At 50.7% G+C, this 24,717-nt stretch overlaps 1 protein-coding gene across 5 annotated transcripts in view; it reads right to left on the bottom strand.

The window, feature by feature from the left end:
* Positions 1-24,717, bottom strand: part of ZNF185 (zinc finger protein 185 with LIM domain) — a 66,787-nt gene that overhangs the window by 27,414 nt on the left and 14,656 nt on the right. For 2 of the 5 annotated variants that reach the window (XM_043896999.1, XM_043896998.1), the window contains 10 exons: positions 24,269-24,358; positions 23,340-23,426; positions 22,564-22,647; positions 22,282-22,323; positions 20,928-21,011; positions 13,744-13,830; positions 10,480-10,584; positions 8,660-8,758; positions 6,214-6,309; positions 5,329-5,418 (listed from right to left, as the gene is read on the bottom strand). In XM_043896999.1, the coding sequence (XP_043752934.1) occupies positions 5,329-5,418; positions 6,214-6,309; positions 8,660-8,758; positions 10,480-10,584; positions 13,744-13,830; positions 20,928-21,011; positions 22,282-22,323; positions 22,564-22,647; positions 23,340-23,426; positions 24,269-24,358 (864 nt within the window). The remainder of the gene's footprint in view (positions 1-5,328; positions 5,419-6,213; positions 6,310-8,659; positions 8,759-10,479; positions 10,585-13,743; positions 13,831-20,927; positions 21,012-22,281; positions 22,324-22,563; positions 22,648-23,339; positions 23,427-24,268; positions 24,359-24,717) is intronic. The other 3 variants (XM_043897000.1, XM_043897002.1, XM_043897001.1) reach the window with 3 other exon arrangements.

Genomic DNA, 24,717 nt, shown 5'->3' with positions numbered 1-24,717 from the left:
GCCTATGACATATAGGCTTGAGTCAATGACAAACCAAAAAGGCCTAAAGAGCATGTTTCCTGACTCTGGAAGCCCTGAGCTAGCTTTCAGTTCAGTTTAGTTCAGTCTCTCAGTCGTGTCTGACTCTTTGCGACCCATGGACTGCAGCACACCAGGCTTCCCTGTCTATCACCAACTCCCAGAGCTTGCTCAAACTCATGTCCATCAAGTCGATGATGCCATCCAACCATTTCATCCTCTGCCATCCCCTTCTCCTCCTGCCTTCAATCTTTCCCAGCATCAGGGTCTTTTCCAATGAGTCAGTTCTTCACATCAGGTGGCCAAAGTATTGGAGCCTCAGCTTCAGCATTAGCCCTTCCAGTGAATATTCAAGACTGATTCCCTTCAGGATTGATTGGCTTGATCTCCTTGCAGTCCAAGGGACTCTCAAGAGTCTTCTCCAACACCACAGTTCAAAAGCATCAATTCTTCAGCACTCAGCTTTCTTTATAGTCCAACTCACATCCATACACGACTACTGGATAAACCATAGCTTTGACTAGAAGGACCTTTGTCAGCAAAGTAATGTCTCTGCTTTTTTAATATGCTGTCTAGGTTGGTCTTAGCTTTTCTTCCAAAGAGCAAGCATCTTTTCATTTCATGGTTGCAGTCATCATCTGTAGTGATTTTGGAGGCCAAAAAACAGTCTCTCACTGTTTCCATTGTTTCCCCATCTATTTGCCATGAAGTGATAGGACCAGATACCATGATCTTAAGTTTTTTGAATGCTGAGTTTTAAGCCAGCTTTTTCACTCTCCTCTTTCATCAAGAGACTCTTTAGTTCTCAGTATTCTTGCCTTGAGAACCCCATGAGCTAACTTTACTCAATCAGAGTCCTGTACCAACCCATGGCTCCAATAGAATTATGATAATAGAAGTTTTCCTCACCAAGCTTGTGAATAAAGCCAAGATTCTCAGCAAAGAGCAATTTGAATGTCTACTGTGACACAGGGACAAGTCGATGAATAAAGCTGCTTTTCCCTAAGCCTCAGAGCAGAGTCACTACAATTATAGAAGGTATAACCCACCTGACCCATGAAAAATAAATTTTAGTGACACAGTCACAAGAAGTCTTGCTGAGCAATATAATAACCCAGAAGTCCTCCTGGCCCCTAATACATTGCCTAGAAGTCAAGTGTTTAGAGATAGTAAACATATTATAATACTTCTGGCTGTAACTAGATCAAAAATCTGGAAGCCTAGTCCAGCTACTGCCAACTGTGGACACAGTCATATTCTTTACACAGAAGACAACAGCTCCTTCCACTCTTGCAGTACCTCCATTAGACTCTTCCAATGACTGACTGCAGTTGTCCACAGTGAATACATGTGCTTAAAGTCCACCTGTTCCTAATGCAGAGAGAACACAAACCTGAAAAACCCAGACTTGCAACACAGAGGAAAACAGTATACGCTTTAGATGTAAAGTCTAATGACAAAAATTTACTGGGGAAGGGGTGAGCGGCTCTGTGTCTCATTAAATGAAGTCAAGCCAATAAACCTGGAAAAGAGGATCAGAGGCAAGCCTTCCCCATGTCCTTAAATAGTTCTGGTGGAAAGAGGTATTCCTCTGGGGCTGGTTATTTAGCTTTAACTTTTAATAAAACGAGACTCCAACATGTATGTAGTACTTTGTGCCAGGAAATGGCCTACACACAAAACCATTTAACCCTCACAACAGCCCTACGTGGTAGGATGTATTTTTGCCACTATTCTACAGGTAAGAAAACTGGAGCACAGAGATGAGTAAGATACCCAAGGCCACACAGCAAGTAAGGGACAGGGGTTACATTAGAGCCCAGGCATAGGAGTTCATGCTCACTACACTATACAACCTCTTCCTGTACCTGTCATGTACTGTGATGAAGCAACCAAAGTCAGATTAGCGCAGTTCTTCAACTTTGGGACAAAGGCACTGCTGTGCAGATTGGACGACCCAACCTGTCCACCTCCCTCCTCGACCTCTTGATAATGACGTCCTCTCCCCACGGAGCCCCAGCGCCCTGAGTTTGCAGGTGCGCCCAGGGTCCCTCGGGGTTGACGGGTCGAGCTGCCCTCCCCTCGTGTCCATGGGTCCTGGCCGCAGCCAGCTCTAAAGGCCAGTCTCTGGCGTCCAGAGACCACCAAGGCAGCTCGCCAAACAGCCCCTTTGGATCTTTGCAGGCACCCAGCTTCCTTCCTCTCTCCCGCCTCCGCCTGCACTGTGGTGATGGTGCACTCGGGTTCAGGAGGGCTGCGTCAACTCCATGCGGGTGGGACCACCCAGATCCTCCAGACCATCGGGGGATGGGCAGCGAGAGCCCAAGGCGCCCAAGATGGGCGGCCAGGCAGAATTGTTATCCTCGCGCGCCATCTGGCGGCGTTTACGGGAACTGCCGCCAAGGCTTCTCTCGCCCAAGGTAGCCATTTCGAAGCGTGGACTGTCGCATTTCCCGACAAGCCCCGCGACGCGAGCACACAGCCGCAGGAAATGGCGGCGCGCGCAGGCGCACAGGAGCTGGACGCATACGTTCACCTCCCCCCCCCACCCCCACCCCGGGGCACGCACGCGCAGGCGCACACTGGAAGGCCTCTCGCTGGCCTGGAGTCAAAGGGGTGCAGGTGTGCGCCTGTGCAGGTGCGTACGTTCTGCTCCCACTGCTCAGCTACCTGCAGCGAAGGTGGGGAGTGTGTGCGCCGTTTTTTCTTCCCAGCCCGTATCTTCTGACTTTCCGTAGAGATCAGCTTTAGGACAGCGTTTGTCAGCCTCGCCATCATTGAAATTTTGGACTGGATAACTGTGATGGGAGCGGTCCTGTGCACTGTCGGCCATTGGGCAGCATCCCTGGTCTCCACCTACTACTTGCCAGTAACACCCTTTCCCATTTGTGGCCATCAGCAGTGTCTCCAAACATTGCCACGAGACTCGGGGGTTGGAGGTGGGGGAGATGCCCCAGGTTCAGAACCACTACCCTACAGCAATTAAGTCTAAATCTCTGCATGGGTTCTGGATACTTAAAAAAATAAACAAAAACTTCCCAGGTGGTTATCAAATGCAGCCAGAGTTGTGAAACACGGATCAATAAAGTTTGTTTTGATTTTGCAAACTTTTAAGCAGAGTAAGAGTTAGCCATGTGAAAGTGTTAGTCACTCAGTCATGTCTGACTCTTTGCCACCCCATGGACTATAGCCTGCCAGGCTCTACTGTCCATGAAATTCTCCAGACAAGAATACTGGAATGGATTGCCATTCCCTCCTTCAGGGTATCTTCTGGACCCAAGAATTGAACCTGGGTCTCCTGCATTGCTGGCAGATTCTTTACACTGAGCCACAAGGGAAGCCCAGAGTTAGCCGTGTCTGAGCTCTATCCCTAGCTCTGCTCTTCACAGGAGCCCTCTGTTTCCTCCACTGTCAAATTGCATAGCAAGAAGCAAGATCCTTCCCCAGGTTTGAGGAATATTACATAAGTTAATGGATAATTCAAGCTGATGTCTAAACCCCACCCCAGACATGTGCCACTGTGGCCCAGGAGAGCTCACTGATATACTACAAAATAACCACACTTTTCCAGCTCTAGCACATGTGCCCTAGGCAGAGAGTCCATACAAAGCCCACAGGGGCTTTTTCAATTCCCTCACATGTGCCCTTGATGTGCAGGTGTGTCCTCAAGTAACCTTAGGCATCCAGGAGTCCACTGAGGGTTCATAAATATTCTATACATACATACATACATACATACATCTATACATATATACATGATTATAACAGACTGAATTTTACGGGAAAGAATGTGTGATAGAGCCTGTTGTTATGCAACTTCCAACTGCCAATCAAAACTGTCAGTCCATGCTGGTCTAGGTGAATATGTAAAAGCCCTCTGTATTGAAAAAAACCCTGTACTTCATCATTCTGTTGCCAGTGCCTCTCTTGGCTTGGCCCATGTCTCAGTTGAGGTGTTCTTTCTGTTTTTTTTTTCCTTAATAAACTTTCTTTTGCCATGGGTAAGACCTCAGATTCTTCTTTGGGTCCTTACCAAGAACCGAGGCCCATAGGAGGGTCCTCTTTAACCCTCCCCAAATGTGGTAACAGGTGTCAATTTTTGTTTTCACTCTGTTAACTTTCAGTTAAATTCAAAACAAACAAACAAAAAGTCACATAATAGGGCCTCATACCTTAGAGATCTGTTGCCCACCCAACCCCCAGCTCCGTGGTTTATGTAGGGGTGACAAGTGTAAAAATAAAAGTAGCTATAATGAGGTGTAACATTGCAGGAATTCACTCACTTTTTAAACACCTAAATCAGACCATGTCCCTCTCTGGCTTAAAAATTGAAATAAGATGCAGTCTCCGTCTCATGGCTTACCAGGGCCCAGTTCCATCTGTGATCCCCCTCACCAGGTTGGCTCCAGTTACTTGATGCTTAGGAACCTGCTAAGTGTTCCCACAGCAGAGTTTTTTAGTGTATGTTTGCCCATCTCCAGTTCTTTTCTCCTTGCTCTTCCTTGAGTTGTTGGTTCCTTCTCCTCCTTAGAGGAGCTCTCCTGAATCATCGCCCCACTCCACTCATCTAAGTAGTACCCTCCTCACCACCATTACTTTCTTATCTTAGCAACTTGGTTATTTCTTTCAGAGCACTGTTCTTCCCAGGAGTCACAGAGATGTGACTTCTAGTCCTTTGTTCTTCATTATAATTAGGTGCAAAGCTCACAATTGTGGGGAGGACTGTATAAGAAACTAAGTACGGGACTGTGCACACAGGAGGTACCCCAAAGTGAAGTAGTTGTGATTATTAATGATATCCGGTACTAAAGGCCAGTCAGCCCATGCCTACTGTGACAAGCCTGTCCACACTCAGCTACATACAGTGCCAAGTAAATACCAGGTTGTTTGGAGTCTTATGTATATACTGTTCCCTCTGCTTGGAGGATTCCTATTTACCTTTCAAAATTTAGCTCAAAATCACCTGTTGCACAAGGCTGTGTTAGGCCCCACTTCCCCTATTCCCGTCTTGGCTGGGTTTTGTCTATGTGCTCCAACCCCCAGGACAGGGCAGGTGCCGTCCAAGTGAGTGCTGACCGAAAGAGTGGATGACTTCCTGGTTATGGAGGATTTCCTAGCTAGATGCAACAAGGTGTACTGGGAGGCTCTGTGGCCTCGGAGGCACAGGCCAGAGGTTTGTAGCTGGAGCTTCAGCCCTCACCACATCCCTTTGGCTAGTAGGCATCACTGATCTCACCTACCCAGCCAAGGGCTAATGCATACCTGAGCTGCATCTCTCCACCACAGAAGCACCGTTGGCTGATGCCTTACCCCTTTGGATTTGTCTCCATATCCTCCAGGTCTGCCAGGCTGTTGCTCTTCCTGTTGGCCAGGACAGCAGAGGCCGATATGGCATCAGAGCTGAGGGAGGAAGCACACAGGCCTGCTGAAGCCTCAGACCAAAGAAGACTGGGGGCCCGGGTCTTCCCTTTCCTAGCTGCATTCTCATGGGAAAGGAGGACCTATGTATGCCAATAAAGGCTGCTGTGAGTTAGAGCATCCTGTGAGCCCTGGCTGTGGCCTTAATACCCCAGTTCAAGACTAAGTACTGGACATGAACAGTTTGGAATCCCTAGGGAAGTGTCCTGCTAGTTTTGGGTTCCAGAATCTTTGCATGACTTACATTTCCTGGGGCTCTGTGGAAATCCAGAAAGATCTTTACTTACTAAATGCTCCACAAATTCATAGTAAAATGGTTTCTCTCCACTGGTGGATTGGTAGATCAAATAGGGCAGAGAAGCGTGCAGCCTGGGAATGTACAACCTCTTTCCATTGCACATTTGCACCTCCCCCAGCCACCTCAATGGCTCCCTGGGACTGAGCCCTCTACTGGCTGTCCCTGGGATTCTTCCCCTTGACTCCTCCGAGCAGGGTCTCTTTCTAAGCTCCAACTCCCAATGCGTTCTTCTCTGCCACCTCAGCTTGAGTCCCTGTGGCTATGTGCTAAGTTTTCTGGGTCACCTGACTTATCACCCATATCTTCTCTCCCACTGCCCCTAGTGGGTGGGCTAACCTCTATGTCAAGGCCCCTTCTAGGCTTCCCTGTCCTGTGGTGATTGCCTGATGTGAAGATGTCATAGAGCTGAGAAGTGCGAGGGGGAACCTGAGGTGCCAGAGGCAAAGAGGTTGATCACTGCGAAGTTGGCCAACCCTTACCTGATGGTTGCTGGTGCAGGCTTGCAAGGTTGTGAGTTGGCACTGGGCACCTCCTGATCATCCAGGAGAGGGGTGAAGCCAGCAGGTGAGCACGGCCTGTGGAAGGAGTCCAAGCCTGGTCTTGGTTCAGGACTTTGTGTCTTTATGTCTACTCCCCCCAAGAGAGTGGCTTCTGAAATGGGGTGATAACTGTGTCTGCCTCATACATTTACTGAGAACAGTGTGTGTGCAAGTATGCTAAGTCGCTCAGTCATGTCTGACTCTTTGCGACCCCACAGGCTGCAGCATGCCAAACCTCCCTCAGTTCAGTTCAGGTCACTCACTCAGTCATGTCTGACTTTCTGCGACCCCATGGGCTGCAGCACACCAGGCTTCCCTGTCCATCACCAACTCCTGGAGCTTGCTCACACTGATGTCCATCAAGTAGGTGATGCCATCCAACCATCTCATCCTCTGTCATCCCCTTCTCCTCCTGCTTTCAGTCTTTCCCAGCATCACCCTGTCCCTCACCATCTCCTGAAGTTTGCTCAATTTCATGTCCATTGCATTGGTGATACCATCCAGCCATCTCATCTTCTGATGACATCTTCTCCTTCTGCCCTCAATCTTTCCCAGCATCAGGCTCTTTTCTAATGAGTTGGCTGTTCACATCAGGTGACCAAAATACTGGAGCTTCAACTTCAGCATCAGTCTGGGCCCTAACACATGCTAAAACATTCCTGTGATTATTACTGGGCCCTGTGGCTATCTGTAGAAGCAGCAACCATTTGCAGTCTGTCTTTGCCCGTCAGTTTGATACAGATTCAGTGGGTGCTGTCTTATGCAACCTTCCTAGGTGTAGGCTGAGTTCTCTGTCTCTGCATGAATCATAGCACTCCGCGAAGTCAGGGCTTATGGAGCACCTGGTCACCTGTACTAGCCTGTACACTCCACCTTGCGTTTGTTCCCAAACCCACCATAATCACTGAATTCAATTATTAAGTAAACTCAGGAAAATGAATGGAAAAGGAGAGTGCTTTTTTGTTCATGACAAACAACTTTTTCTTTAGAAAGATCATAAAAGCAAGTCTCTTAACAGTCATTGTCAAAATAACTATAGAAGAGACAGTGTAAAACACTGCATTAAAAGTTATAAAAATCTAGAAGATTCTTCAGATAATTTTGCAAGTTAATATGAGCTTCAGCTTCATTTTAAGGAAACTGAAAACAGAAATCAAAGACTTCAATTTGTCACGGGGCATACGCAAGAAGGATGATCTGGATAAATATCCGAAGAGGAAGTAATCAAGAACCAAGTCCAGTAATGTTGGACCAGAGAATGGAGTCAATCTGCAAAACTGTGCTGGCCAGCACCATGACACTGGCTGCAGGTGTGGGGCTCTTGCACAGCCCTCCCCACTATGGGAAACTCAGAGAACCAAGGCCCTGGCCCCATGGGCTTTCCTGGCACCAGAGGCCCCAGCCTGCCATCCTCTTCCCAGGTGGGCTTGTGCTCCTGATTTGGAAGTGGGGGTCAGGGCTCAGGCATCCGTTGCAAACTAGTAACCCTAGGGAGGGCAGAGGCTTCCGGTGGGCTCGGACAAGTAGGGGCAGCTGAAAGGACCAGTTGGGAAAACAAAGGAGTCCCTCCTCAAACAGACTGCTGTAGGGCAGGGGTGCTGGCTGGCAAGTGCTTTAGCAGCTCTCTGCAGGCATCACTTTCGCCATTCCTCTCTGGCCATCTGCTCTGAACCATGAGGGCTGTAGTACAGCTTGGAGCTGAACTATCTCTACCAACATCTGCACACCTGGACTTTTCCCCTCAGGAAGAGTTATGCTTGGTTTGGAACCACTTGGAGACAGGTGGGACCTTGCCACTCCACAAATCACCTGAGAAAATGGGCCCTGACTCCATCGAAGTCCAAGAAGTCAGAGCCCAGGTGGATACACTTGTCTCCCACTTTTTCTCCTGGGCCACTGCTCTTCCATTCACTGAACCTGAGAGCATAGCTGGCCAGAGGAGGAAGACTGGGGTAGGGAGGAGGCTTTGGGGCTTCTGGAAGGGAAGGGCAAAAAGCAGAGATGAAGGACTTCTTTCTAGCTTGCCCTTAGAGCTCAGCCAAGAATCAAGAAGGCAGTGATTCACCCATCATTCTCTCCTTCCCACGGATCAACCTAGCTCCCCATGTTTACCTTGTGCCTACTTGGGAGGAACTTGAGAGCCAGTGGAAGAGAGTAGGAGAAGAAGCAAGATTCAAGGAGAGGTAAATCTCGGGAGTGGAAAGTCCAGGGACAAAGGATGTGGTGGTGGTGGGAGTGCTGGAGATGGGAGAAGCAGTGGGCAGGACTATGGAAAATGAGCAGTGCTCTGCCCCCAGCAACCCAAGCAGCTGTGGAGGCTTGACTGTTACCAGGAACATGAAAGAATCAGCAACTTGGGGCCACTGGCCTCCCCAGGGTAGCTCACCCTCCTTTCCCAGAGCTGACATCTGCTCCAACCAAGTCTTCAGCTGGGGAGCCCATGGCTTCCAATCCCATGTTGCCATCACTTGACTGTGCACTTGATCTGGATGGGAAAAGAAACATTTGCTGATTTACAGGGTTTTGATTTAATGTAAATTTAATTTAATGTAATTTAATGACTTAATGTAAATTTGATTTGATGTAATTTAATTCAGTTCAGTTCAGTTCAGTCACTCAGTAGTGTCTGACTCTTTGTGACACCATGAACTGAAGCACGCCAGGCCTCCCTATCCATCACCAACTCCTGGAGTCCACCCAAACCCATGTCCATTGAATCGGTGATGCCATCCAACCATTTCATCCTCTGTCATCCCCTTCTCCTCCTGCCCTCAATCTTTCCCAGCATCAAGGTCTTTTCAAATGAGTCAGCTCTTTGCGTCAGGTGGCCAAAGGATTGGAGTTTCAACTTAAACATCAGTCCCTACAATGAATACCCAGGACTGATCTCCTTTAGGATGGGCTGGTTGGATCTCCTTGCAGTCCAAAGGACTCTCAAGAGTTTTCTCCAACACCACAGTTCAAAACCATCAATTCTTCAGCGCTCAGCTTTCTTTATAGTCCAACTCTCATATAGTCCAACACTCCATACATGACCACTGGAAAAATGGGCTTTAATTTAATTTTACTTAAATTAACATAAATTAATTTAATGTGCTTCCCTTGTGGCTCAGCTGGTCAAGAATCTACCTGCAATACAGGAGACCTGGGTTTGATTCCTGGGTTGGGAAGATTCCCTGGAGAAGGGAAAGGATACCCACTCCAGTATTCTGGCCTGGAGAATTCCATGGACTATATAGTCCATGGGATCGCAAAGAGTCAGACACGACTGAGTGACTTTCACTTTCAGGCATCCTGAGAGCAGTCCTCAAGGACCAGAAGCCCAGGCCTTCAGTTGCCACTCTGTACTGCTTCAACAGAAGCCAAGATGATACCAGCACTATTTTAGCTTTCATCCCAAAATTGATTGGCTGGGAGCAAGAGTGGAGCCAAGAAACAGAGCAAGGGGGCACAATGGGAGGTGGGCGGGGGCATGACCAACAGAACAAAGGACAAAACGGTTGGGGCCACTAATAAACCACAGAGCCCAGGGCTGAGGTTCCACAATGAGAAGGCGATAGCAGGTGGACAAGCCTGTAGGCTCTTCGTTACTAGCTACCAGCTTCTCACTGAGGACGTGCCCAACTCTCAGCCCCTGCCCACCACACCCAGGCTCCCCTGGTTGGGCTTCAGGGAGACGTGAGTTCGATGGTTGCATGATGTTGGGCACAACCAGCCCCTCTGGACTTGTCATTCCCTGCTATCATTCTGCCTCCCACCCCTGCACCCCTTCCACATCTCCCTTTGTCCACAGGCCATCCTGGAAGTCCCTGTGAGATGCTCTGCAAGGGCCCATACATCCTTTGATCAATGACTTCCCTAAACCTCCAGCTCAGGGCTATGCTTGCCATGGCTGTCCACAGGGTTGCTTTCCATGGAGTAAAGGCACAATGAGGTTGGGCCAAGGGCTGGGGTTGGGGTGGCCTGGCCTACAGTTTTGTCTTCCTCTAGAGTTTTGTCCAAGTGGCTCCCTGAGGGATCTTGGCGGAGGCCTACCCTTCTCCAGGCCTTATGCATTCCTTCATTCATTCTTTCAACAGATATTCATTGAGGACCTGCACCCCAGACACTGGGGACACAGTGAGGAATGGAATAGCCCTGGTCCCAGCTCCATCCACTGACCTTGGATGGGGGGCCACATGGGCTCTGGTCCCTGCACCAAGTTACCTTTCAGAGTCTGCATCAGGGCTCCTGAAGGCTCCTTCACTAGTCAAGCTTCTCTTGGGCTCTCCGGGGTGAGGGACCTCTTTGTCTTTGGAACCTGAGGAAGACCTAAAGTGGAAAGAAACAGAAGTTAAGCACCCACACTTAAGTGGGGGCAGCTACCTCATTCCCAAATGCTAATTTTCTCCGAAGAGCTTAAGTCCTGATGTTGCAGGATTGGCTAATTATCAGGATCTACTAACAACTACTATTGATTGACAGTGAGACCCCATTCTCATGACTCTGCATGCATTAGCTCTTCACATCAACCCCACAGCATGGTCACTGTTCTTATCCATGCCCACTTTCCAAATGAGCAAACTGAGGCACAGAGGGCCTGGAGTGACTTGTCCCAAGTTCCACAAGGAACAAGGGGAAGAGCCGAGATTTGAACCCAAGCAGTCTGGCTTCTTCAGAGTTTTGGACTATAATCTTCTATGGGGTAAAAATTGATCCTACCTTCTTGATTCAAACTCCCTGTATTCTCTCTGAGGTCATCAGGGAGTCTCATGGTGCCAACCCCAACAGAAACACTCCCGTCATTGTGACCATTCAGGAACACTGACCCAGTGGGTAACTCCCACCTTTTCTCCCCCATCCATCCTTCATGACTCTGTGTCACCGCTTCCTGCTTGCCTTGCCACACCTTCCATATCTCTTCCATCTATTTCTCCTCTTCTTCCCCTTAAATGTTGGTGTTCCTGGCATTCCTCACCATTTGCATGCTTTGCCACTGATCTTGGTCACCTCCTTTGCTCCCATGGTGTCAACTGTCATTCTGAAGCCAATGACATCTGCCTTTTCCCACTTCTCCATATACCCACTACTTCCTGGGCTGACCCTCAGGAAGCTCACCCTCAACATGGCCAGAACTGACCAACCTCCCCAGCTGCCTCCAGGGGAATGACTAGGCAGCCACCACCTCCACAATATGATCTGTGCTCAGTTTGCCAGCTCCTCTCTCCTCGAGCCCCTTGACACTGTACCCCATGTAAACATCAAACTTGAACCCCATTATTTCTACTCTCATCCTTCTACATAGAACATGGAAATCTCTTGAGCCCTGACCTCTCTCCCAAAGCTCAACCACAAACTGTGAAAGGCCTCTTGGTAAGGTAATCATAAATAGTAATTTGTAAAGTACTAAGTATAGCATCCCTCCCTGCCCTCTACCCCTAGCCCCCACTACTGTATTGAGTTATGGAGCAAAAAGTGTGGGGTGGGAGTCAGGCAGGCTAGGTGGGAATTATGGATCTGCCTGCTCTTGGCCATGGGACTTAGCAGTTACTGAACCATTCAGGGTCTCAGTTTTCTCATCTGTAAGATGGACACAGTGATTGCATCTACATCCTGCATGGGGACATGGGCTTGGCTGTTTGGGGCAAGGCAAGGCTTAGTGAATTCTATTAAGAGTTTTCCCTCTTTCTTCCTTTTCTCCAACTTGACTTTCTGTTGGAAAGTTGGAGGGGGCACTCCAGGGGATCTCAATGGGCTGTTATAGCTTTGTCACTTCCAGACAAAATGCCAGAGGCCTATGGGGCACACAGCGCAGACCTTCCTCAGAGACAGCCCGGCTTCCTCCTGTGTCTTTCAGGGTCACTTTGCCCTTGTTTCCCAGGTACTTGTCACCTTAAGGAAACCAGTGAAGCAGCTTCCAGTGTTGCCATATTAAAGACATTGTCACACTGGGTAATTCTCAATTATTCCAGCAATAAATGCTACTGTGGTCCTGTTCTGGGACAGGCTCTGGGCTCTCCAGGAACCTGGGGTTCTTGGGGCAGGGCCATCCGTGTGTGGACAATCATGACTCTGTGTGGAAGACTCTCTGTGTGAGCTCAGTATGGAAAGCCCTTCACAGAAAGACACACAGATGAAGGAGGTGCAGCAGATGGGAGACATCCTGGCTGAGACTGGACAATACAAATGGCAAGGGCATCCCCGGCAGAGCCTACAGCCTGCACAGCCAAGTGGGGCTGGGGAAGGCTGGAGGGCAAGGTCCAGGGAGGAGTGTATATAAGGGGAGCCAGGAGGGGGTGGTTGGGCCCCATCAGGCAAGGTAGAGTTCAGGCTGCAGAGCCTAAAAGGAAGGGGGTATTGCAGGGGTTTTCGCCAGGCCTGGCAGAGAACTACTGCTGCCCTTTAGAAATGGCACCCAAGTAGAAATATGAAGATCCTGGGATGGGGTGAGTGATAGAGGAGGCCTGGCCCCAGGGAAGCGAGTAGGGACAGAAATATCTCTAAAACAGAATGGACAGGACTCAGTGCCTGACTGGGCCTGCGGTGTAGAGAGGGAGGAGCCAAGGAAGAGTCAAGGGATCCACAGATCCATCAGGAGTCATTTTAGATGTCAGTTCCTCCAGGAAGCCTTCCTTAACCACCCCCACCACCATGCGGGTGAGAGGCCCTTGCTTGGAGCTCCCACTGCCCCAAGGATTAGCCTGGGTGTCCATTCTGGCCTCCCTCCCCAGACTTTGGCCTCATGAGGTGGGGTCCCAGTCTGTCTGCTTTCCTGCAGCCTCCCAGGTGCTGGCATGGAGGCAGGTGAGTAGCTAAATGAGCAGGAGTCAGAGTGCCACAGAGAAGCACAGAAGTCTCCCTCCCTCCACGGGTCTCCCCTCCCTGCTCAGATTTCCAATTGCTCCCACCTCAGCTTTGCTGGACCCATCCCCCCATCCCCCAAGCCCTGCCTGCATGTTACCTGTCTGCCCCCTACCTTGGGAGTAAGCCTGAGTCCACTGTGCTCCCTGCTGGTTGTGCATCTCCCTGAACCGCCCCCACTCCTGAACTGTCGAGGCTGATCCAGTGACCCCGCCCCATTCCTGGTGGCCCCAGTCACACACAACGGCCTTAGTGGCCTGGGCAGGGGGGGGCTCCACAAAGCCCAGATCCCCACCCAGTACAGTTGGCTGCTCCCATCCTCAGGGCCCAGCAGGGTGAGCCATCACTTCCAGGGGCTCCTGGCACATGGCTAGGTTGGCATCTCAGGCCTGACCTCACTTGTGTCTGTGTCTGCCTCCCCCCACCAAGCAGACAGTCAGCAACTCCAGACAGGGGGTCCCCAGGGCTGCATCTGTTCCCCCGTAGAACCAAGTGCTTGCTCCCAGGAGTTCTGGAGTGAAATGGGATGGGGCAAAGAATCCAGGTTGCTCATTTCTCCCACCAACCAGCCCGCAGACCTCATCACTTGCAGCCTGGCCCTGCTGCTCCCATCTCTACAATCGTGTGTACCTCATTTCTTCCAGGTGTGGGGCCACCAGGTGGAGTCCTGCCCCGGGTGTTGTGATCTGCAGGTGGACAGTCTCCTCGCCTCTTGCACTGCAGCCAAAGGAGAGGTAGAGAGTTGCTGGTAAGAAAGGCCTCCCCTTCCCCATCTGTGCTGGGGGTCCCATGGTGTCCTCTCTCAGGAGCCTCCTGGCTAGTGCAGTGGGACACCCAGACCTTGCCCCTCCCTTTTTTTCTCTTGTCTCCTCCTTGGACTTGAGTCTTCTTGGTGCTGCAGCTGAGCTTAGGCCACTGACTTCCATGTGCCAGAGGAAGGGGACCAAGGGACCTCTTATCAGTCTCGTGTTCTTGATCCCAGCTTCCTTCAGACACAGTGAGGGGCCTTCTGGGTACAGAGATGAGCCCTGTCTGTGGCCGCACTGCAGCATCCAAAGTGGCAATTTGTGAGTTCACATGGGCTGATGGGAACACATGGTGAGCAAGATCCCCAGGAAACCTACACGCTGAATCTGGAGTGACAGCCAGTGAAAGGGGAGACTCAGGGCTTGAAGGTCAGAGAACAGGTGCCCATGAGCTGGAACCCGGGCAGGATCAGACATTCTCAGCCCTCAGAAGGTCCCTTTGAGCATTCCCTTGCTCAGAGCCTGGTTGAGAATGACTGCACACAGCCCTCCAATACCACTGGATTTTGTGTCCCCACTGCAGGGCCTGACACCCAGGAGGATCTATCTGTGCTGATGGTTAGGGCTGAAGAGAATCTAGAACGTTGGCTTTGTGGGGTTCTCCTTCACTCCAAACCACACCTATCAGGTCCACATTACAGCCACTCACTCCTTCTTTTGGTTGTCCCTGGCCACTGGGGTACAGGTAGGGGTGAGTCCCAGGCCTCCCCTGGTGAAGCCCCTGGCCCAGCAGGGAACAGGATGAGGGCCAAGTGGCATGGGCACTGACACAAGTAACCTGTAGGGCCATGCCCAAATCAAGCCCCAAAGGCACCTGGAAAGTTCCATGGAGGAGTAGCTGAGCCCAAACTCACTGAAGGGAGACAGTGGGAGGAGGAAGAGGCTGGCAGGGCTCTTAAAGACAGAGGCCAGATCGACTGTGGCAAAGAAAGTCCACAAGATGTGCTTGAGGTGGGGCTGGGGCCTTGACATGATCAGGCATGTCAGAAAGGACACTCGGGGGTCCCAGGAGGAGAGGTGCGTGGGGGGCAGGATGGAGACAGGGAGCCCCTGGAGGGCAGGTCAGTGAGCTGCTCATCTCTTTCCCTTCTGGACACTTAGATGATGAGAGGAAATGGAAGGGCTGCGGTGGACAGGGCTTCTCTACACAAGAAAGCCCAGAGGGGGCCTGGTGCACATGGGTAGCTCTCATCTAGCCCATCTCCATTCATGATGACCATGAAGACAGCCTGTTGCTCCTTTGTGCCAGGGAGCAGGGACACATTCCACTTGGGGATGTCACAGGTAAGTAAAGCGTATCTTCTCCCCGGCATTTCTAGTTCTGTCAGACAGGAAATAGGAACCAAGCACTGTCCCAGCTGGTGCCTCTCCCTTAATGCTTGCTTCCTGAGCGATTTTGACTTAAAGGCTCAGCCCCCATGGGTCCTGCTACGGGTGGCATTGTGTCCCTCCTAAAAGATGTGCTGAAGCCCCTGGTATCTGTGAATGTGACCTTATTTGGAAATAGGGTCTTTGCAGAGGTAAACATTTACGATGAGATTGTACTGGAGTAGAGAGGGTGCGTTATAGAAAGGGGACAAACACACAGAGGGAAGACAGCCATATGATGGCAGAAACAAGGTCGGAGTGATGCATCTACACTCTAAGAGGTGCCAAGGACTGAAACTGAGAGAAAGGCCTGGAACATACTCTACTACAGAGCCTTTGGAGGAACAGACAGCCCCGCTGACACCTTCCTTGATTCAGGACTTCTGGCCTCTAGAACTCTGAAAGCATGCATTTCTGTTGTTTAATCCACCCAGTTTCTGGAACCCTTTCATGGAAGCCCCAGCAAATTCACACAGGGGTCTTCCAAGCCTCTCCTCCTCTGCAGCCAGCAGCCTCGCCCCTCTCCAGACCCTCAACCACCCACAGCTCTAGTTCAATCTGAAGTGGTCAGCCAGGTTGAGAGCTGCTGGAGGCCAGAAGCTCTTATCCAGTGAAGCCACAGCTGCAGGTGGGAATGCAAGTGGCCTGTGCCAAAGGACTCATCCAGCTAAAAGAGGGAGAGAAGTCAGGGAGGGAGGACAGAGGAGCTCCTTCTCGGCTGACCATGGTGGCATTTCCCTCTGACACCAACAGGGGGCAATATTGGCCTTTTCATTTGATGATGGACTTCCCTGGTGGCTCAGACAGTAAAGCGTCTGCCTATAGTGCAGGAGAGCCAGGTTCGATCCCTGGGTCAGGAAGATCCCTTGGAGACAGAAATGGCAACCCACTCCCTTACTCTTGCCTGGAGAATTCCATGGAAAGAGGAGTCTGGCGGGCTACAGTCCATGGGGTTGCAAAGAGTCGGACATGACTGAGCAACTTCACTTTCTTTCACTTTCTTTCTTTCTGCAGCTCAAGAAGCACCCAACCACACCAGCACCAAGGCACTTCTGACAGGTGAAGCAGAGAGGCAAGAAAGCTTGAGCGGTGCTGTGATGGGGGCAGCAGCCAGGCCTGGGGCTCTCACACAGGCTGGCGTCTCTGAGAGGGAGTATCCGAGTGAGTGCACTTTGGAAGGTGGGCAGGAGTTATCCTTCACATCAAGAGGGGGGAAATGAGATGAGCCCCAGAAACTAGGTCACATGGTGCATGGAGGCAGGGCCACTGCCACAAGTGGGCTGTTGAGGTGGGGAGGGAAAGGGATGGAGGAGATGGTGGAGATGGGAGCTCAGATTTGGACACTCGTACTGAGGGGCCTTTGGGGCACCCAGGCAGGTCAGGAGTCCAGAGCGGGATGGGGCATCCTGCTGTGGCACTCTTTCTGTTCCCCTGTAGGGTTTGGCGCCTGAGACGGGGATGCCCCTCCTAGTTGGCCACAAATCAGTTATTTTGGTTCAATCCCTGTTCCCCAGTGGTCTGAGCTCCTTCAGGGATACAACTAGGCCTGGAATTCTAGATAACTAGGCAGGCAGATAACTATAGATAACTATGCAGTCAGCAAAAACAAGACCGGGAGCTGACTGTGGCTCAGATCATGAACTCCTTGTTGCCAAATACAAACTGAAATTGAAGAAAGTGGAGAAAACCACTAGACCATTCAGGTATGACCTAAATCAAATCCCTTATGACTATACAGTGGAAATCAGAAATAGATTTAAGGGACTAGATCTGGTAGATAGAGTGCCTGATGAACTATGGATGGAGGTTCGTGACATTGCACAGGAGACAGGAATCAAGACCATCCCCAGGAAAAAGAAATGCAAAAAGGCAAAATGGCTGTCTGAGGAGGCCTTACAAATAGCTGAGAAAAGAGGAAAAGTGAAAAGCAAAGGAGAAAAGGAAAGATATGCCCATTTGAATGCAACATTTCAAAGAATAGCAAGGAGAGATAAGAAAGCCTTCCTCAGTGATCAATGCAAAGAAATAGAGGAAAACAATAGAATGGGAAAGACTAGAGATCTCTTCAAGAAGATTAGAGATACCAAGGGAACATTTCATGCAAAAATGGGCTCAATAAAGGACAGAAATGGTAGGGACCTAACAGAAGCAGAAGATATTAAGAGGTGGCAAGAATACACAGAAGAACTGTACAAAAAAGATATTCACGACCCAGATAATCATGATGGTGTGATCACTCACCTAGAGCCAGACATCCTGGAATGTGAAGTCAAGTGGGCCTTAGGAAGCATCACTATGAACAAAGCTAGTGGAGATGATGGAATTTCAGTTGAGCTATTTCAAATCCTGAAAGATGACGCTGTGAAAGTGTTGCACTCAATATGCAAATTTGGAAAACAGCAGTGGCCACAGGACTGGAAAAGGTCAGATTTCACTCCAATCCCAAAGAAAGGCAATGCCAAAGAATGCTCAAACTACTGCACAATTGCACTGATCTCACATGCTAGTAAAGTAATGCTCAAAATTCTCCAAGCGAGGCTTCAGCAATACATGAACCACGAACTTCCAGATGTTCAAGCTGGTTTTAGAAAAGGCAGAGGAACCAGAGATCAAATTGCCAACATGTGCTGGATCATCAAAAAAGCAAGAGAGTTCCAGGAAAACATCCATTTCTGCTTTATTGACTATGCCAAAACCTTTGACTGTGTGGATCACAGGAAACTGTGGAAAATCCTTCAAGAGATGGGAATACCAGACCACCTGACCTGCCTCTTGAGAAACCTGTATGCAGGTCAGGAAGCAACAGTTAGAACTGGACATGGAACAACAGACTGGTTCCAAATAGGAAAAGGAGTATGTCTAGGCTGTATATTGTCACCCTGCTTATTGAACTTATATGCAGAGTACATCATGAGAAACACTGGGCTGGAAGAAGCACAAACTGGAATCAAGAATGCCGGGAGAAATATCAATAACCTCAGATATGCAGATGACACCACCCTTATGGCAGAAAGTGAAGAACTAAAGAGCCTCTTGATGAAAGTGAAAGAGGAGGGTGAAAAAGTTGGCTTAAAGCTCAACATTCAGAAAACTAAGATCATGGCATCCGGTCCCATCACTTCATGGCAAATAGATGGGGAAACAGTGGAAACAGTGGCTGACTTTATTTTTCTGGGCTCCAAAATCACTGCAGATTGTGGTTGCAGCCATGAAATTAAAAGACGCTTACTCCTTGGAAGGAAAGTTATGACCAACTTAGACAGCATATTAAAAAGCAGACATTACTTTGCCAACAAAGGTCTGTGTAGTCAAGGCTATGGTTTTTCCAGTAGTCATGTATGGATGTGAGAGTTGGACTATAAAGAAAGCTGAGCACTGAAGAATTGATGCTTTTGAACTGTGGTGTTGGAGAAGACTCTTGAGAGTCCCTTGAACTTCAAGGAGATCCAACCAGTCCATCTTAAAGGAGATCAGCCCTAGGTGTTCATTGGAAGGACTGATGTTGAAGCTGAAACTCCAGTACTTTGGCCACCTGATGCATAGAGCTGACTCATTTGTAAAGACCCTGATGCTGGGAAAGATTAAGGGCAGGAGGAGAAGGGGATGACAGAGGATGAGATGGTTGGATGGCATCACCGACTTGATGGACATGGGTTTGGGTGAACTCCAGGAGTTGGTGATGGACAGGGAGGCCTGGCGTGCTGTGGTTCATGGGGTCGCAAAGAGTTGGACCCTACTGAGGGACTGAACTGAACTGAGGCAGGCAGGAGCTGAGCATGGAGGGGCTGATGGTGACCCCTTAAGTCACTGCAGGGCCTCATGGGGGTAGCGTCAGACAGGAAGGCTGCCTGGGACCAGCCAGCAGTTCATGGGGAAGCTACCTTGTAGTTTGCAAACACTAATGGAAGAGCCTTCCTGACAAACCACTATTGCATACTTATGGTGGGGCCTTGGTTATGGTGGCCTGACCAAGACAGACAGCCACTTTGCTGTGACAGCCAGGTGGTGGGCAGTAAACAGCCAAAGGAGTTTTCTGGAATAAATGTTAAAATGCCTCTCAATTGATAGCACAACCTAGTTCTCCTCCTCTGTGCTTTAAGAAAGCATGTAAAATCAACATTAATTGCTTTTTGTTTTTTCCAAAACAGAAATTAAGGAGATCCCTGGGTTGAGGATCCTGGAGAAGAGAATGGCTTTCCACTCCAGTATGCTGGCCTGGAGAATTCCATGGACTGTATAGTCCATGGGGTCACAGGAGTCGGACATGACTGAGACTTTCACTTTCACTTTTCAGAAATGTACTTTGTTTTCGGTAAATTTTGTCCCCTCCAAAATTTATATATTTACATCCTAATCCCCAGTACCTCAGAATGTGAGCTTATTTGGAATAAGGATGTTTCAGATATAAATAAGATGAAGTCATATTGGAGTAGGGTGGCTCCTAATCTAATATGACTAATGTCCTTATAAGAAGAGGCGGTCAGGACACAGACACTCTGAGGAAGACCTTGTGAAGAAATTCAGGGAGAAGACAGCCATTTATACACCAAATAGAGAGGTCTTAGTAGAAATCAACCCTGCTGACATCTTGATTTCAAACTTCCAGCCTCCAGAACTGGGAGACAATACATTTGGCTATTTTCGTCAACCAGTTTGTGACCCTTTATTCCAGCAATGCTGGCATACTAAGCCCCTGTATTCCATTAGTCACCATGTCCCATCAATGCTACCTCGTGAAGAGCTCTTAAATTTTCCTGTTGCTCTGGCTGTGACCTGTGGCTGGCCTTGAACTCCTGCAGTTTTCCTTCTCCTCCACCAGTCTGGGCTGTAGCAGGTTATCCTATCTCTCTCCTGGCACAGAAGAGGTGGCCCCAAGGACCAAGGTCACATACAAATGGTTGAGGGACTTGAGTCAAGGAGTGGTGTGTGGACATGCAGTGGCATTACGAGACCCGTAACAGCCCCAGGGGCAGTGGCGTTCTCACAGGACTTAGCATGATTCAGCTCAGAGTACAAAGAGGTATTGATTGCCTTTTGCCTGCAGACAAAAGAGAGCACCATTATCTGCCCAACACTCTGGGGCTCAGAAATCAGGGCAAATCAGAGCCCTGCCTGGAGTGAGATCACCCACGCTCAGACTGCCCCTGCCCTGTCACCCCACTGCCAGAGCCTCCCATCTCATGGGCTCATGGGCCAGAGCCAGTTCCTGGCACCCACCTGGGTTCAGCATGAGCTCCACCCAAGTGGCCCATGACACTTTGGCTCTGCCCCTGTCTGCACTGGCAAAGAAGGAGGCAGAGGACAGCGTTGGCAGGGTGAACTTGACCAACTTACAGGAAAGCCTTGAACACGTACCCTGGCCGCAGACCATCTCACATCCCACAGTTGGCCACTACAGTGCTCAGTGATGCAAGGTTTAAGTTGACACAGATAAGCATCAGAAAGACAAGACTGAAGCACTCTCTCCCAGAAGACCAGGCTGTTTTGCCCTTTTCAACCTCAGGACATTGAGCCAGACAGGCCCTTACTGATTTCAGTGTCCCATCCTGTCACTGGGCACATGGGGACACTGACCCTGAGGCCCTGTAGGGAGGTGACCTGGCAGTCTCCAACCATGGGCAGAGGTAAGCAATTGATTACCTGCTCGAGCCAGCAGGGAATCTTGTCAGAGCACGTGGGTCCTGGCTTTTCTCAGAAGACCCATCCTCATCCACCACGTCAACCCTTTGGGCAAGAAGAGAAACAAATGCACTTGGGGCCTGAACGATATGCTTTCTTTCAGTCATGTTGGTGGCTGAGTGACTCTAGCTTGGGATAAGGACAGGACACAGGGTTGAATAGTGTCCCGCCAAAATTCTGTCTGCCTGGAGCCTGGCAACATGATCTTATTTGGAAATAGTCTTTGCAATCAATTTGTCATCAAGTTACAGTGAGGTCATACTGGGGTAGGGTGAGCCCTAAATACAACAACTGGTGTCCTTATACAAGGGAAACTTGGACACAGACACGCAGAGAAAAGAAGGTATTGTGACAGTGGAGGCAGAGGTAGGAGTGATGTGTCTATAAGGCAAGGACTGCCAGCAACACCAGAAGCTGGGAGAAAGGCCTGGGACGTCTCTATGAGGTTCCTGAGGCTGCCATGACAAAGTACTACAAACTGACTCTTAGTGGGAACTTGTCTCCAAGATCATGCTGGCTGTATTCTGGTCTGCATTTTTGGTCTTCCCACCTCTGAGTCTTTGCACAGCTGGGTCCTCTGCCTGGAACACTTGGCATGCCAAGTTCCCTTTGTTTTTCAGTCCTCAGCTTGTCATAGATGTTTTCCCTCTCTATCCAACAGAATATCCCTAATATTCAGCTTTCCAGAAGTTTTTTTTCCCCTGTCCTCCCCAAGTACTCTCCTCTCCCAGAAGATGTCCTGTCCCGTCACTCAGCGGCAGCATCCTGATGTCCTGATCACGGCCCACTGGCTCTTGTTCAGCCTTTAGGACCCATCTCCAATGTCATGGTCATTCCCAAGGGCCTGGTCAGGCAGGGGCTCTCAATTACCCCTCCTGCCAAGGCATTGTCCAGCCAACCCCTGGTAGGGTGGGAAGGAGTGCAAAGGAACAACTGCTTTCTTCCCTGGTACCTATTCTTGCTGCAAAACCCCAGAGGCCAGTGTGCAAAACCCCAGTACAAAACCCCAGTGTTTCCAAGAAACACTACAGCTCCATCTTGGGTCAGGGACCTGGTCCTATTGGCCACTGGCAAATGGAAGTTTCTCATCACCAGCCATGTTCTCTGAGCCAAGCTCCTGCCTATGCAGCATTGCTTGCCAGGGTCTTCTGTGCCACCATGGCCAACCATGGGCTTCCTTGGCTTCCAAACAGAAGCCGCCAACTCTGCACAACTCCTTCTGCTCAGGGACAGCAACTCCATCCCCCCTGCACCCACTCTCCACACACTCCACCCCTATGAGTACAAGAGCTTCCCTCCCTTTGCCCACATTTACCTCTTGGCAATGAATGGGGCCAGTGTCTCCTGGGCAGGGCTGCTGAAGAAGGCAGAAAGGCGACATGTTCACAGAAGCCACACACATGTGATATCATCCCCAGCACCCTGCCTGCCCTGATGGCAGCAGCCAGACCTCTCAGGTTTCCAGAAAGTACACATGGGGTCCCTGTCAACCTACTGTCACAGGCAGAGGAAGAGCAGAGCCCTGAGGGGGAAGGACCTGGCCCAGAGTATGGAGCAGGTTGGGTGGCCCTGCTGGGTCCCCTGCTGAGCTGCTCACCCGGCATTCTTCTTGGCTGCTGACAGGACGTAGGAGTGCTCCCGGGGAGCTGTCTTCCTCACCACACTGCTGGCAGCCTCGGACCTGGGGTGGCACAGAGAGGGGGCAGCTAATGGATGAGGCAGGGCAGCTACTCAGGAAGCAGAAGAAAGCTTTAGTGACCTGCCCGAGAGCCCACACTTGGCGGGCTGCACAGTGGGAAATCAATGCCTGGCAGCCTGGCCCTGGAGCTCTTAGCTCTTCCCTCTGCTACTGTTGACTCTGCCCTTAGCATTGCCCATCTGTTGAGCCTTCAGCATGGGGGCCTTCGGTGCGTTTCCAATGTCAAGGACAGGCCAGCAGATGTTGACACTGGGGGTCAGGCTGAGGTTGGGGCCTAGCTGTGCCCAAGCACCCAGCCCTCACTTTGGGACAAGGGGCATGGGCCCCTCTAGAGACTGGTCCTGTCCCCAGCCACATGCAGGTGGCTTGTCCCTGGGTACCAGGCACTGCCTACTTCAGTCCAATTTGCTCAGGACCCTTTTGAACAAACTGATAGAGAAATTCCTCATTACCTTGGTTCTGCCCTCATAGAAAGCTCCTAAGAGGGAGTCCCTGGGCAGGCCCAGCACTGAGTGGGTGGTTCAGGGATTCCAGGAAGGCTACCTGTTGCTGGCGCTCACCCTCCGCCAATAGACAAGACAGATGCTCCACATGTCATGCACAATCCCTGTCTCCCCAGGCGGTGGAGACTTGGGCCCTGCCCTGTCCGTGGGACACCCAGCAGGCACCGTTACCTCCGTTTCTGCTCATCAGAAGAGAAGCGCACCTCCTCCTCTTCAGCAGCTCTTGATGCTGAGCTGCGCCTGATGTTGTAGGGGGCCCTGGGGTGGAGGATTGAAGATGCTGCCAGTCATGGCCCCTCCTCCATCGACCACCCTCACACCATTCCCTGTCATGCCCTCTGCAGCTTGGCCTCCTAACTTACAAGAACAACAGCATGTGTTGGCCTGGCTGCCCCTGGACTCTGTCCAAGCCACTCTTTCCTCTTGGAAAGCTAGACTTGCTGGCTTTCCCTGTTCCCACCCTTACTGTCCCCCAAGACCCAGTTCAAGCCTCAACCCCTTCTCCAGAGAGATTCCCTAGTTGCTCCATGTCAGTGGATGATGGTGACAGGGGACAAGCAAGATAAAGATGTTGGGTTCCTGGGAATGCAGGCACAATCCACATTTGTCCAGACCCCGCGCTGCTGGGTCCACAGGAGGGGGCCTTGCATGCAGCCACATGGGGAGCTCCAAGGGGGACCCCAAAGATTGACATACAAGAAGCAACCCACATTTAGTTACAAAGTGCCCTTAGCTGACAGGCTGCCAGGGCCAGCAGCACGCTTGGACTCATCAGGTGCTAGGCCAGCCTGGCACAGTCCAGGAAACAGTCAGGGCCATGACCCAAGATGCTTTCTCCAGACCCACCAGCTCCTTCCACAAGCTTCCTACAGCCCCTACTTTGCCTGAGATCAGAAGTACAAGGTGCACACTGTCCAACTTTCTGGGGCTCGCCATCCTCTGGTGGGGTCCAGGCCACAGTGGCAACTGGCAGGGAGGTCAGAGTGGCAGGACAGCAGTCTGCACTGTGCTCAGAGGCAAGCAGGCAGCTGCCCTCAGCGGACCCCGTGTCTGGGCCCTGGGAAGAGGGAACCAAGCTGGGTCTGTGATTGCCTACTCACAGCTTCTTGTAATCCTCCGTGGTCATCTTGTAGCCAGAGGAGGAAGGGCGGGGAGGGCCAGTGGGACCTGCTTTCCCCAGACTGGCCATGCTAGAGAGACAAGGAGTTTTCAGATGTGTACCCACAGACCCCCCCCCCTCCCGCCTTGCTTCCACATTTGCCTACATGGCCCAGCAGGCATGTGGCAGGTGGACAAGTGGGTGCTGGTGCCCTTTCCTCTTTGCTCTAAGCCCTGCCAGATACCCAGGACATGTGTACCACCCTCAGCAGGGCCACCCTCTTGCCATAGACAGGCCCAGCCCCCTTGGTCCTGCTTTTCCTGTTGAGAAGGCGGCGGCCCAAAGCACCCCACTCAGCACAGCTGATCAGCAAGGCTGGGCTCTGTGCAGCCTCTTCCCTGTGACTCTGTCCTGGTGACCCTGTGCCACGACTGGCACAGGGACAAGGCC

Source organism: Cervus elaphus, chromosome X (genome assembly GCF_910594005.1).
Source record: "Cervus elaphus chromosome X, mCerEla1.1, whole genome shotgun sequence".
Classification (NCBI taxonomy): Eukaryota; Metazoa; Chordata; class Mammalia; order Artiodactyla; family Cervidae; genus Cervus; species Cervus elaphus.
Note: the sequence above shows the minus strand (reverse complement) of the source record. Positions and strands in the feature narration are given on the sequence as shown.